The sequence below is a fragment of the Panicum virgatum genome, chromosome 7N (assembly GCF_016808335.1).
Source record: "Panicum virgatum strain AP13 chromosome 7N, P.virgatum_v5, whole genome shotgun sequence".
Classification (NCBI taxonomy): domain Eukaryota; kingdom Viridiplantae; phylum Streptophyta; class Magnoliopsida; order Poales; family Poaceae; genus Panicum; species Panicum virgatum.
The window spans coordinates 59967-71822 of NC_053151.1; the positions used below are offsets into that span (position 1 = coordinate 59967).

General features: G+C 45.0%; 1 protein-coding gene across 2 annotated transcripts; it reads right to left on the reverse strand.

The window, feature by feature from the left end:
- Positions 1-1877: 1877 nt before the first annotated feature.
- On the reverse strand, positions 1878-7170 carry LOC120681688. Of its 2 annotated transcripts, none has more exons than XM_039963289.1 (11): positions 6883-7170; positions 6656-6757; positions 6296-6571; positions 5975-6209; positions 5429-5476; positions 5197-5312; positions 4007-4054; positions 3857-3892; positions 2994-3087; positions 2705-2773; positions 1878-2454 (listed from the first exon to the last, which is right to left on the reverse strand). In XM_039963289.1, exons 1-11 carry the CDS (start codon positions 7051-7053, stop codon positions 2444-2446), a joined length of 1206 nt encoding a protein of 401 aa, XP_039819223.1. In that variant the 5' UTR covers positions 7054-7170; the 3' UTR covers positions 1878-2443. The 2 variants fall into 2 exon arrangements, with proteins under 2 accessions (XP_039819223.1, XP_039819222.1); XM_039963288.1 differs by lacking the exon at positions 1878-2454 and adding an exon at positions 2471-2599 and having other exon boundaries at positions 6883-7166.
- Between the last annotated feature and the right edge of the window lie 4686 nt (positions 7171-11856).

Consider the following 11856-nt stretch of genomic DNA (forward strand, 5'->3'; position numbering starts at 1 on the left):
ATTTTTAGAATTTTAAAAAACATAAGTTTAATACAAATTTGTTTGTTACGGGCATTGCTGGGTATTTCTACTTGATCAAGTGTTTGCATTTAACTCTAAATTCTCAAGAGATGCGCCGGTGCCGCCCGCATCCGGCGCGCCGCCCGACGCCCTGCCGGCTGCTGCAGTGCCACCCGCGCTCGCCGCCCGCCGTGTGGCTCGGGGCGTGGCTCGGGGCTTCGATGATTCCTGGATCCGCCACTGGATGTATGATAAATTAGAATGGAGGGATGAGGATGAAAGGGAAGCAAGAAGAAGCCTGTACAGGAAGATCAGCAGGGCTACGAGGACAACTCGTTTGAGTTAGGCATTTGATCAAGTGCTCCGTCAAGTGCTCTTGACCCGTGAATTGTTGTTAGATGTAACAAATCTGAAGATGGAATCAGGGTCTTGTCACAGTCAAAAGCAGCTTTTATAGTCGGTGAGTTTGGCCTGGAGACAAGAACATCCTATGATCATAAGCTATGCTACTTATATTTTAGAATTGCGATTACTTATACTAACCTTTTTTCCATGTAGTTTGACTAACAGCATATAGATACATGCCTAAACATTGGAAGTATATGAAATATGTTATTGATATCAGTGGTTCAATTACGACCGTTGGTCCTGCATTGCCAGAATGAATAACTTCAATTTGTACATGAGTTTGAAACAAAGTTTTAGTGATTTATGGAAGCGCAAATTTTAGCTACTTTCAATAAAAGTTATGGTGAGGCTAAAAATTATCTTCAAACCACAGAAAACATGCACCTTTCCTTTTCAAGGAAACACACGAATATCATTACAAATCATACACTGCATATAAATAAATATTTTGACATGGTATAAATGGTAGCTGGAAGTTTAGATTTTTCACTCGATGAGACTAACAGAAGGGAGCAACTGCATCCCCCATCAGCTGCTTACAATAGAGCGACATTCAAGCTGGAGCAAATCATAAATTAACCATCAACTATTGTATACTATATGAATAATTGACTTGGGCATAGGAATTTCTTTTGGGGGCAATTTGCATGTGAGGAGATCTGAGGGATCTAGGATAGGCTGAAGAACAAAGTGATTAAATGAATTTTTAGCAAAGTTGTAATAGCATGGCAACCAGCCAACCAGACACATGTTACAATTCGGTACATAATTAGTCCGACCAAAGTTGTAATAGCACGGCCCGTGGGGAGAGAGCGAGACGAGGCGCGGTCACCACTCGCGACGAGCCCCTCTTTCTCCTGGTCCTGGTCCTGGACCTCGCCGGCGTCGACCCCTGCTTCCGGGGAAGCAGGAGGCCGCCGAGGAGCCGGCCGCCGTGAGGAGGTAGGAGGCGGAGAGCGGCAAGGGGATGCGCGTCAGATCCAGGTCGGCAGAGTGCGGGAGAGCGGCGGAACCTGCCATGGATAGGGTGACCCAAGTTGGATTCTTCTAGGGGAAGATATCGATCTCACCTTGGATTCGATGGCGAGCCTCTGCTCCAGAGACTCGTGGTATTGACAGGTGGGTCATGGGCCCACTTAGCAGTGTATGCTGCAAATTTGTGCAATTCTTTGCAGGCGAGGAAAGGAGAATATGTTTCTCCCCCCAGTGAGAGCCGCCCAGCTCAGCTGTTACCTGTCCTCTCTCTTGGGGGAAAAAAAGAAGATTTATTTTTGGAAAAAGAAAGAAAAGGGAGGCTGCAAAGTGGGCCTATTGTTCCATGACACGTCGGCTGGAGTTGGAGTTGTAGCGTTTGTATCAACTCCCTAAAAGATTCATAAATGCATTGTTATTACAACTGTGGGGAACCATATTAATTTCCGAAAGAGTTGTTGCCTCGATTTAGCACCAGACAATGCAGATTTTAAAAGGGAAAAATCTCTCCACATCCGGCACCCTACATTGAAGCTCATAGTCATGTTTTAAGGGGTGGCAACGAGCACCCCAAACAATAACATCACAAGTTCTACCCTAAACCACAGCAATAACATCACAAGTTCTACCGTTTTTCATTTCACAAGTTCTACCCTAAACCACAGCAATAACATCACAAGTTCTACTGTTTTTCATTTCATGATGTTGACACAGTCCTACTGTTACTTCAACTCAAACCGAATGGAAAATCCACTCCTCAGCTGGGCATACTCGGAGATCTTGATGGCTTCCACCTTTCACCAAAGTACAATTTTTGTAGAGTCAGGCCATCTCCAGCAGACCTCGCATCCCACCTCCTATTGTAAACTCCACTCTATCTACAGTCTACAGTGCAAAACAGTGTTTTGCACGACAGCCTCAGAATTACACGTGTTAATTACAGGAAATCTGTGGCAAATAAAACATCATTCTCCACAATCTGTTCCATACTGAAGAAATGTTTGGTTGCTAGTCGCTGAGGAATTCACTCTCGATGAAGTCTGTCAGCTGAGGATCATTGCACCTAGTCGCCACCTGTTAATTATGCGCAAAAGTTCACTACAAACTGTACGTGGCATAAGTGCTACACTTGTATTGACTCTAACAAGTTAAGTGCACATAAATGCACATATTGGTATCTCCCATCATTTGTCGCTGGTTGAGCCATCAGTTAAGAGCGCTGATTTTGTCACCATAAAATTTTATAAACCAAATTTAGAAACAAGTTCATGCTGCGGCGTTGATGGATAATATGATTTAATTACAAGTAAAAAATAAAAGTTACCCCTCTTCTTGCTACGGGTGACTGGGCGACGAGGTAACAGTTGTAGAGGTGGCTTCGAGGGAGCCTGGGCTGCTTGAAAAAAGAGAGGTAAGAATAGAGTTTGATGGCAATTGCTTGCTGTGTAAATATAGAAATAATTCTCAAACTGCTTAAATTATGGAAATTGAAAGTTTGGAAACTAATTCAAGTGCACATAAATGCACATATCAATATTCTCTAATAAGCCAACTCTAGGATGGCACATATATAATTAACCCATAAAGAAAGCATATTAGATGAAAGCAAGTACCTGTTTTCTGCCCATATGGCGTTGCAATCTTTACTTTCTTGTTACTTGCATGTGTGTTAAAGGCGTTTTCAGCCACTCTCATGCCACTCTCAGGCTACAATGAACAAACAAACACAAGTCACATGTGAAGCTGTAGTTTGGCAATAGGCCCAACTATGGGACACATTGTCAATATTCTCTTTCTTATGCACATGCATGTGCACACAGAACCCAAGAAACTCTTGACAAACAAACAAAGGTGCTACATGAGGCTAGGGTACACAAGATGTGTTGGGGTGGATTGGGCTTACCCTAAATACGGGTTAGGGTGGGTTGGAATGTATTCATGTTTTTAGGTTCGTATGGATTTAACCCACGGGTTTAGTTCTACAGGTCTAGCTTTTGATGTGAGGCCCACATGTAGGTCTAGCCATAATACTTTGCACAAAGTGGCGGCAACAAATGGGTTATGACCCTGAGTTTTGAGTTTTTAGTTCCAGGGTGCAGCTCTTTGACGCGGCCCCACATATAAGTCTAGTCACAATACTTTGCACAATGTAGCGGCCACTTACACACCAGCAATGTTCCTGCCTACCTGCCCTCCCAAAATTTCACATGACAAGAAAAAGAGAAGATGTGATTGTGTGGTACATGTGATGTGATTGTGTGATGGTGGCTGGGGGTGCGACATCATCAAACCACGCTCTACATACCACTTTGGACCTGATCATAATTCATAACAAAACATACCATTTCAGACCTAATCATAACAATTAACAAGACAACAATGCAACTTCATGTATCTATGCGATTCCACATTCCCAATTTCATATATCTATAAGAGGATGAGCGAATATAAATAGTTTGGTCATCAATAAACTTACATGGATGTCATCAGATGAGCCATCATCACTCTCAACCTACAAGAACATGTACGTTTGAGCCATAGCTGAGCCAGCAGCTAGATTGAAGGGCCACAAGCGAAAATGGTCTAAAGAATAAATATGCAATTAATAATAGGGGAAAGTACATACTAATGATAGTACTGTTGCCCGCTGGAGGCCTGGTGCTTTCATATTCATCTGAAATGAGGATAAAACTTTGATACTTCAGCAATCAGTGAGTTAAGCAAAACAGCATAACAGGCCTAAACCAAGCACCAAGGAACAAAGGCAGGCTGTGAGTCATTGTTTTGCAAATCAATGCAGCAAGAGTGGAGCATCTGGTGAGGTGACATGCCAAAGCAACAGCTAGGACCTCCGGAGGCCCACAATATATTCATGAACCACAATACACTACTAGGAGAAGTCAGGACCAAAACCCAGGCTAGAAGTCAGGACCAAAACCCAGGCTAGCTCACCCTGCCCCACAGGAGGTAGATGGAGAAAAGGCCGCAACCTAAATCAACCAACTGGATGGAGCCTTAGCCTTAATTCAGAAAGCACCCGAGCAGCATGCATTAACACATGGAAAGCGGGCATGGTACCAGCACAAGAAGCCAAGAATGGGCCCCAAGAGGGTGAGATACCGAGATCAAACAACATGAATAGTAATTTCAGTGCCTAATGGTCACACGGGTCACAGTAGTATGACCCAAATGGGTCGACCCATTTGACACTTTTTTTTATAAAAAAATGGATCATGTGGGTCGGTTCCAATGGATTGTGGACCGACCCATACCCACACCTAGAACACAGTGAATTGTTTATACAAGATCTTTTAGAGGATGTGGATTATGCATGGTGAAACAAGATCTTTTATTGGATGTGGATTATGTATGGTGAAAAATACCATGACATTCCAAAAAAACCCAAAACAGTGTTGTCGTAAAAAAATCTGGCTGAGTTTAAGATAATCAATACCTTATTCTATGCTAACAAGGAACACAGCTATAATGTAATCTTACATGCTTATTACAGAGTTCAGCGCTTAAACGTATGTGAACATAGCATGCCCATAACAATATTCTCTAGTAAGCCAACACTAACATGGCACATATATAATTAACCCATAGAGAAAGCGTGTTAGATAAACTCAGCATGTGAGCAAGTACTTGTTTTCTGCCCATATGGCATTGCAATCTTTCCTTTCTTATCACAAGGTGTCTTAAAGGCCTGCTCAGCCACTCTTTTGACACTCAGGCTACAGTGAACAAGCAAGCAAACAAAACACAAGAGTGAGCCATGAAGCTGCATATCAGTGGTTTAATCACAAATAAACTTACATGATTGTCATCATATGAAGCATCATATGAGTCATCATCACTCGCAACCTCATCACCATGAAAAATGTGCTTGCCCACTTTACCAACCTCAAAATGAACCTTTCGCTTACTTTTCCCTTAAAAACAGAATGTACATGAGGCCAATAGTTTGGGGGTCAGCAAGATTCAAGGGCCAGTAGCACAAATGGCCTAAAGAGTAAACATGCAACCAATAATTGGGGGACTTACATACCATGGATACTATTGTTGCCGGCCATAGGTCTCTCGGTTTCCTCTTCATCTGAAATGAGGATAAATTTCATTACTCACAGATGACCCCCACTTCCTCAAGTTGGGGAACAATGATGCAGTGCGCAAACAACACAGATACCTCCAAACTGCCCGGCATATTTAACACTTAAAAACAACACGCTAAAAAATGAAACATGCTGCTTCTCCAAATTTTGCAACCTACCTAGGAGAAATAAGTGCCACATATCACTGCAGCATAATGCAAGTATCTGATGACTATTGAACTGGCCAAGCAGCAAGCAGAGAAGGCATCTGGATTCATGGTCAATGCAGAAAGAGTGGAGCACCGGACATACACCCATACAATACTAGTGGAAAATAACAACCAACCACAAACCAAGAACCAACTGAAAATGGCCGGCCAAGCAGCCATGCAATTGCCTAGCACTAGAAAGCAGGCGCTATACCAGCACAACCATCTAGCACCATTCAAACAACCATGTGGATGCAAGACGAGGGGAGCAGATGTGGGAGGCATGTATATTACCACATAACTTTTTTGGGGCACTCGAGCCTGGGGCGATGTTTTGCAATTCACACTTGAATGGGCAATCGCCCACCTGGCGCGACCCCAACCAGGAGAATGGAAAGTATTGTTTGCAGGCAATGCATTTGACCTTTATAGCTCGGAGGAGGTACTCAAGCTCAGTACAGTGCCTGTAGCCGTAGGTGCTGATATCACCACGGTAGCAGGCGCTACAAATGAGATTGTTACTCCAAAGCTGCAACAAGGGTAGGTTAGCATGAACAGATAAACCAAAATCAAAACAAGCTACACCCAAATTAATTCAGTCAGAGCTCAGCTCACCAAGAAAATGGGAGGCCGGATAGGAGCCTCGCATTCAGAACACTGAAGGAGACTTGTCTTCAGCATGCACTTCCACCGGGCAGGAGGAGTGGAATATTTGGCAGACGGGCAGTCACGCCGGTGTTCCAGAAACTCGAAGTAAGGAATGTATTTTTTGCAGTCGCATTTGAAGTTCATCTGAGCGAAGATGCGGCTCAGCACATTGGTATCAGCAGGCAGACAATGGTGGTGGCGGATACATTGACGACAATACATTTGACCGCGGACGCACTGGCACTGCCAGGAAGCACGAGAAAGGGGAAAATAGTAAGAGAAAAAGTTGAGCTAGGGAAAAAAAACAAAACAAAACATCTCACCCACCGTGAACGCTCTGCAATTGTAAGTGTCACGCCGGAGGGGTCGGCGGCAATATGCACAGTTCAGTAGCCCCTTTTTTATCCTGAGCCTAAACACACTCATCTCCTGCGATTGAATCTATCAAATTAAGCGGGGATCGGATGAAGACAACGGCCGCGGGGACTGAGCACGTGGAGTGGAGTGGTTAGGAGAACTAGAGCAAATGACGGCGGAGGTGGGGGCGCACTCACCATAGATGAAGACTTCCCCTTGGGTTGGATCCGTGGCTCCGGCGGCGCCGATTCGGATTCTTCCTCCTCCTCGCTTTCTTGGCGCACCGGCGCCTGGATTTGGGGTTTATTGATCGAGGGTTCGCCGCCGGAGGAGCTGTCCTCCTCATAGGGGCAGGAGGAGGAGGCCATGGGGCCGGCGGCGGCTTGGGGAAGGTGAAGACGAGGGCGCGGCGGCGGCGGGTTTCGGGGGCTTTTGCGGGCTTTCGAGGAAAAGAGAGAGACCTGTGGCCTGTGGCTAACAAAAGCTGTTCCCTACACAACTCCCTCTTCCTAAATAAACTCTATAAATTTAACTATTCTCCATTTGCTCCCCAACTTTTTTCCTACAATTTTTTCCTATCCCCTCAGTCTCCCGTATCCTATTTTACCACAATTTCTACCTTTATTCATTCATTCTCTATACACTATAACTCATTCATTAACCATTTATTTATCATTTTTTATTTTTTAAAAATACATTAACCATTTTATTTATTGTTTTTTTATTTTTAAAAAATCATACTGTATTTATAAATTTTTATTATGGAAAAAACGGCGTGATTGGCGTGATTAGACATTCCATTCCATATACATCGCCTAGGAGTAAATATACATCGGTAACGGGTCATGGGTACTGTAAATAACCATTAGCTCAGGTCGTGGTACCACAGGTTTAGTACCATTGCCATCTCGTAGCGAGTGGATAACCTTAGGCCCTGTTTGTTTCCGCTTATAAGCGGATTCTGGGTGGGAATAAGCGAGAATTCCACCCAAAGGCTTCAATTATTTCTTGTTTCTCTGGGCCGCCGCTTCCCCAGTAATCTCCGATACAACGTGAATCGCGATTCTCCCCACCACGACCCAGAACTCGCGCACGGGAGAAGCGAGTCGATTTTCCGCTGACTGCCCCTGCCCCCCGTCTACCGACTCTCCTCTCCCGTTCCACCCCTCCGCCCCTTCATATCGCCGCCGCCCCTCTACCGGTGCCACACCTCTACCACCGCCGACACCCCTCCTGCGCCGCCTCTCCACCGTCGTCGGGGGAGACGGTGCGGCTCCCGCGCGGCCCGGATCCGCACGGTGCTCCTGATCCGCGCCGACGCCTCCCTGATCCGCGGCGCCCTCCCCCGTTGCTGCGCGGGACCTTGAGCCGGCGGAGGCAGCCGGCCGGTGCCAGAGCTCCACGGTGAGGTGGAGGCGTGACTCCAATCATTCTCGCCGCCCCTCTCCCAGCTCGTGCTCTGGTGCCCGTGCCGCCGCGCCACCGTTCTCCCTCCCCTGTTGCACGGGACCCTGACCACGGCAGGACTGGCGCGGGACCTCAAGCCAAGCGGGACCTCAGCGTCGGGCAGAGGTGGCCGGCCAACGCCGGAGCTCCATGGCAGGGCGAAGGTGGTGGGAGCGAGCGGGACCTGGCTCCAAGCCGGGTAGAGGCGGCCGGCCGGCGCCGAAGCTCCACCCCGGACGGATGCAGATGCGACGGCAGGGGCAGGTGTGCTATGATGCGAGCGGAGGAGCGATGCGTGAAGAACAGATAAGGATGAGAGAGGAGGAAAGAGTACGAATAAAGTAAAGATTTGACTTTAATTTAATATATATTCAAGTGTAGGGACATTATGTTGATCTACAAAACATTAAGTGTTTGCCTATCTTTTGATAAAGATTTAACTTTAATATATATTTGATATTATTGTAATATAATTATCTAGCTAAGATACATAACAAATATAAGAATTATTGACTTCTACTCTTATAAAGTGAAAAATGATATGTCATTAGTCTCGGGGGCATTTCAGATATTTTACAGCTTATTCCAGAGAATCGACTCAAAATAATCAGGATTGCCAAACACCCCGTTTATCTAGACAGCCGATTCTCTAGACAGCTAGTTTATCTCAGAATCCTGATTCTCAGAAAAACGAGATCCAGAAAAGCGAAAACAAACGGGGCCTTAATCGGTAACGGGTCGTGCGTAACACGGGGTTTAGGGTGGGGGGTACCTATGGCTCCATAGGGGTAACCCATAGGCTAACAGGTGGTGGGTACCACGGGTTTGGGTACCATTGCCATCTCTACGAGTGGATAGCCTTAAATGCTCCCTCCCATTCACTATCGAACAGACCGGTAAAGTGGTGAAGCTTTGAAACAATGAAAGTATGAATCCTACAAATTTGAAGGCATAGAGTTTGTTGCAAGTTGGATGTCACGGCCCAGTGGGCCGACTGGGCTGCGCAAGTTACTGTAGCACATGCTACTGTAGCGCGCGGAGCTCAGCTCGTTAGAAGTGGAGAGGGAGCCGAACCCATTTAAATAGCCGGTCCGAATTTTTTGCGCGAAGCGAGGACGAAAGCGCAAGAGATTATTTAGCAGGTGTGGTCTACTCAACGTCTAGAGTAGATCTTAGCCGTTATCCTGGCCGGGTCATTACACTGTAACAGTGCAACGCAGTAAAAAGATACTAGCTATACTGTTCACAGCTGCTGCAGTGCCAACTAGTTTGCGAGGCGTTTAGATTGGCGTTGCACTGTGGATCAAATAGTTCCGAGCTACAGTGGGAAAATCGCGCGAGCTAAACACGACCTGAATGGCGCGAGCTAAACACGGCCTGAATGGCTCCAGGGCAGTGTGTTCACGCCACACATCTACCATGCGCGCAGTCCGTGAGCTTTGAAGCTACTGGTGTAGTGGTAGATCTTAATTTCAAGGGGATTTGCAAGTTTGTATTGTCCAAAGAAGTTATTATTTTCTTGTTTTGGACTTGCCACTTTAATTATGACGATGTTGGCTTATATATATATACTTTCTTTTTATCACAACAAATGTTTTTGAGGGCATGTAATGTGTATTTTATTGTTATTCACAATGCTATAAACTAATGCATATCTGTTGCTAGCTCAATGCATGCCTCTACTTTTTGCAAGCATGTCTTTCTATCTGTCACCCCCCCTGCGCTCCTTTTTCTTGTAGCAGGGCTATCTCTGAGATGTCATGTCTCACCGTCTCCCCAAACCAAGAATCTTCCAGCCATGAAAAGCACTCTAGCGAGGAGAGGAGGAGAGAGAACGGAAATGAGGATGCAGGAGCGAGAGAGAATGCCTCGCCACATGGAGCAGGAGAATATGTATGTATGACAAACACCCCACTGCCGAAAGAAACTTTAAGGTGTGTTCAGAATGGGAATGGGTGGAAACTAGTTAGATAAATAGTGCGTTGGGAAACATGTTTTGTGAGAGAGATGAATAATATGAATAGTGAAAAGTAGATGATAAATAGCAGAAATTTGAGCTATCTAAACACACCCTTACCTTAGTTTAAACACCGTAGCAATGAATTCACATTGCAGTTACACAGTACTACAAAATAGTGGGCGTCATTACTTTCCACATGCGTTTAGATTGGAGCCGATAAGTTGAGTTGATGTTTTACACTGCAGTAACTAAACGGCATAAAGTTTTCGCAACTATGGGTGTGTTTAATTCACGAAAAGTTCGCGAAAAAGTTGCTGTAGCATGTTTCGATTTTATTTGGCAACTATTATCCAACCACGGAGTAATTAGTTTCAAAAGATTCGTCTCGTCATTTACAACCAAACTGTGTAATTAGTTATATTTTTTAACTACATTTAATACTTCATGCATGTATCGTAAGATTCGATGTGATGTGCGTCACTGAAAATTTTTGACAACTTTTCGCGAAACTAAACACAGCCTCTGGTAGATAGTGACAACTACGGGACAACAACAGCTACAGAGCAGCTGCAGTGAGCCAGTGACCCCATTGCTTGGCGAAGGACAGAAAAAGCGCGCCTGTACAGTGTGCGTGCGGAGCAAGCTTCAGGGATCGAGGTGAGGCATCCTAAAGTCTTGCACGCAGGTGTCAGGGATCGGGTGAGGCATCCCAAAGTCTTCACGACGTGACGTGACCGGGGGCGGTCCAGGGGCACGGCGCGGCCGGGGAAGCGCGCACGTGTTTTATGGTGTTTTTATTTGACATTCTAAAACAGTAAGGGGTGTTTAGTTTGTGAAAATTTTTGGATCAAAGGTCACATCGATTGTTTGACCAGATGTCGGGAGGGCTTTTCGGGCATTAATTAAAAAACTAATTTCAGAACTCACTTGGAAACCACGAGACGAATCTTTTGAGGCATTTGACCGCGTCATTAGCACATGTGGGTTACTGTAGCACTTATGGCTAATCATGCACTAATTAGGCTTAAAAGATTCGTCTCGTCATGTACATCCAAACTGTGTAATTAGTTTTGTTATTTAATTACATTTAGTGCTTCATACATGTGTTTAAAGGGGAGGTGAAAATTTTTGGGTGAAAATTTTTAGAACTAAACGGCCCTAATAAAGTAAAAAAAATATATTTAGAATTATTTAAAAATAATCAGCTATTTTTATTTACTAATCAGCCACTTTTATAAGAACTGCAAACTAGTAGCCACAGTTGCATTAGTTATTTATGGTTCGTGCGGGCAAGAGAGGGAGGTAATGGCATGCATGCCGCGCCGCTCGAGGCGTGCTCAGCCCTGGTCGGTCGCCGTGCCAAAAAGCAACGGGATAAAAAAACCGCCCACTCGAAACATCGCTTTGCGCACACGAGACCGTACCCCCAAGGCTGCGGCTTATCCAAGCACAATGCTTTTGCAGCCAGCTAGCCTTTCTTTCTTTAACCAAAAAAATAGGGAAAACATAGCGGCGATGCTATAGACAACCCATATCGGATTTTGTCATTAGACAACTTTTAGGCTCAACCTTTTCTACACTTAGTTTTTATCCGGATTTTATCATTAGACAAGTTTTGGGCTCAATCTTTTCTACACTCAGTTCTTATCCAAATCTCGGGGCGAGATTCTTTTTAAGGGGGAAGGCTGTGACACCCAGTGTCAAAATAAACTAACCTTGTGTGTTTCACATGATGAAAAGTTTGCCAAGAAACTTGTAAACATCA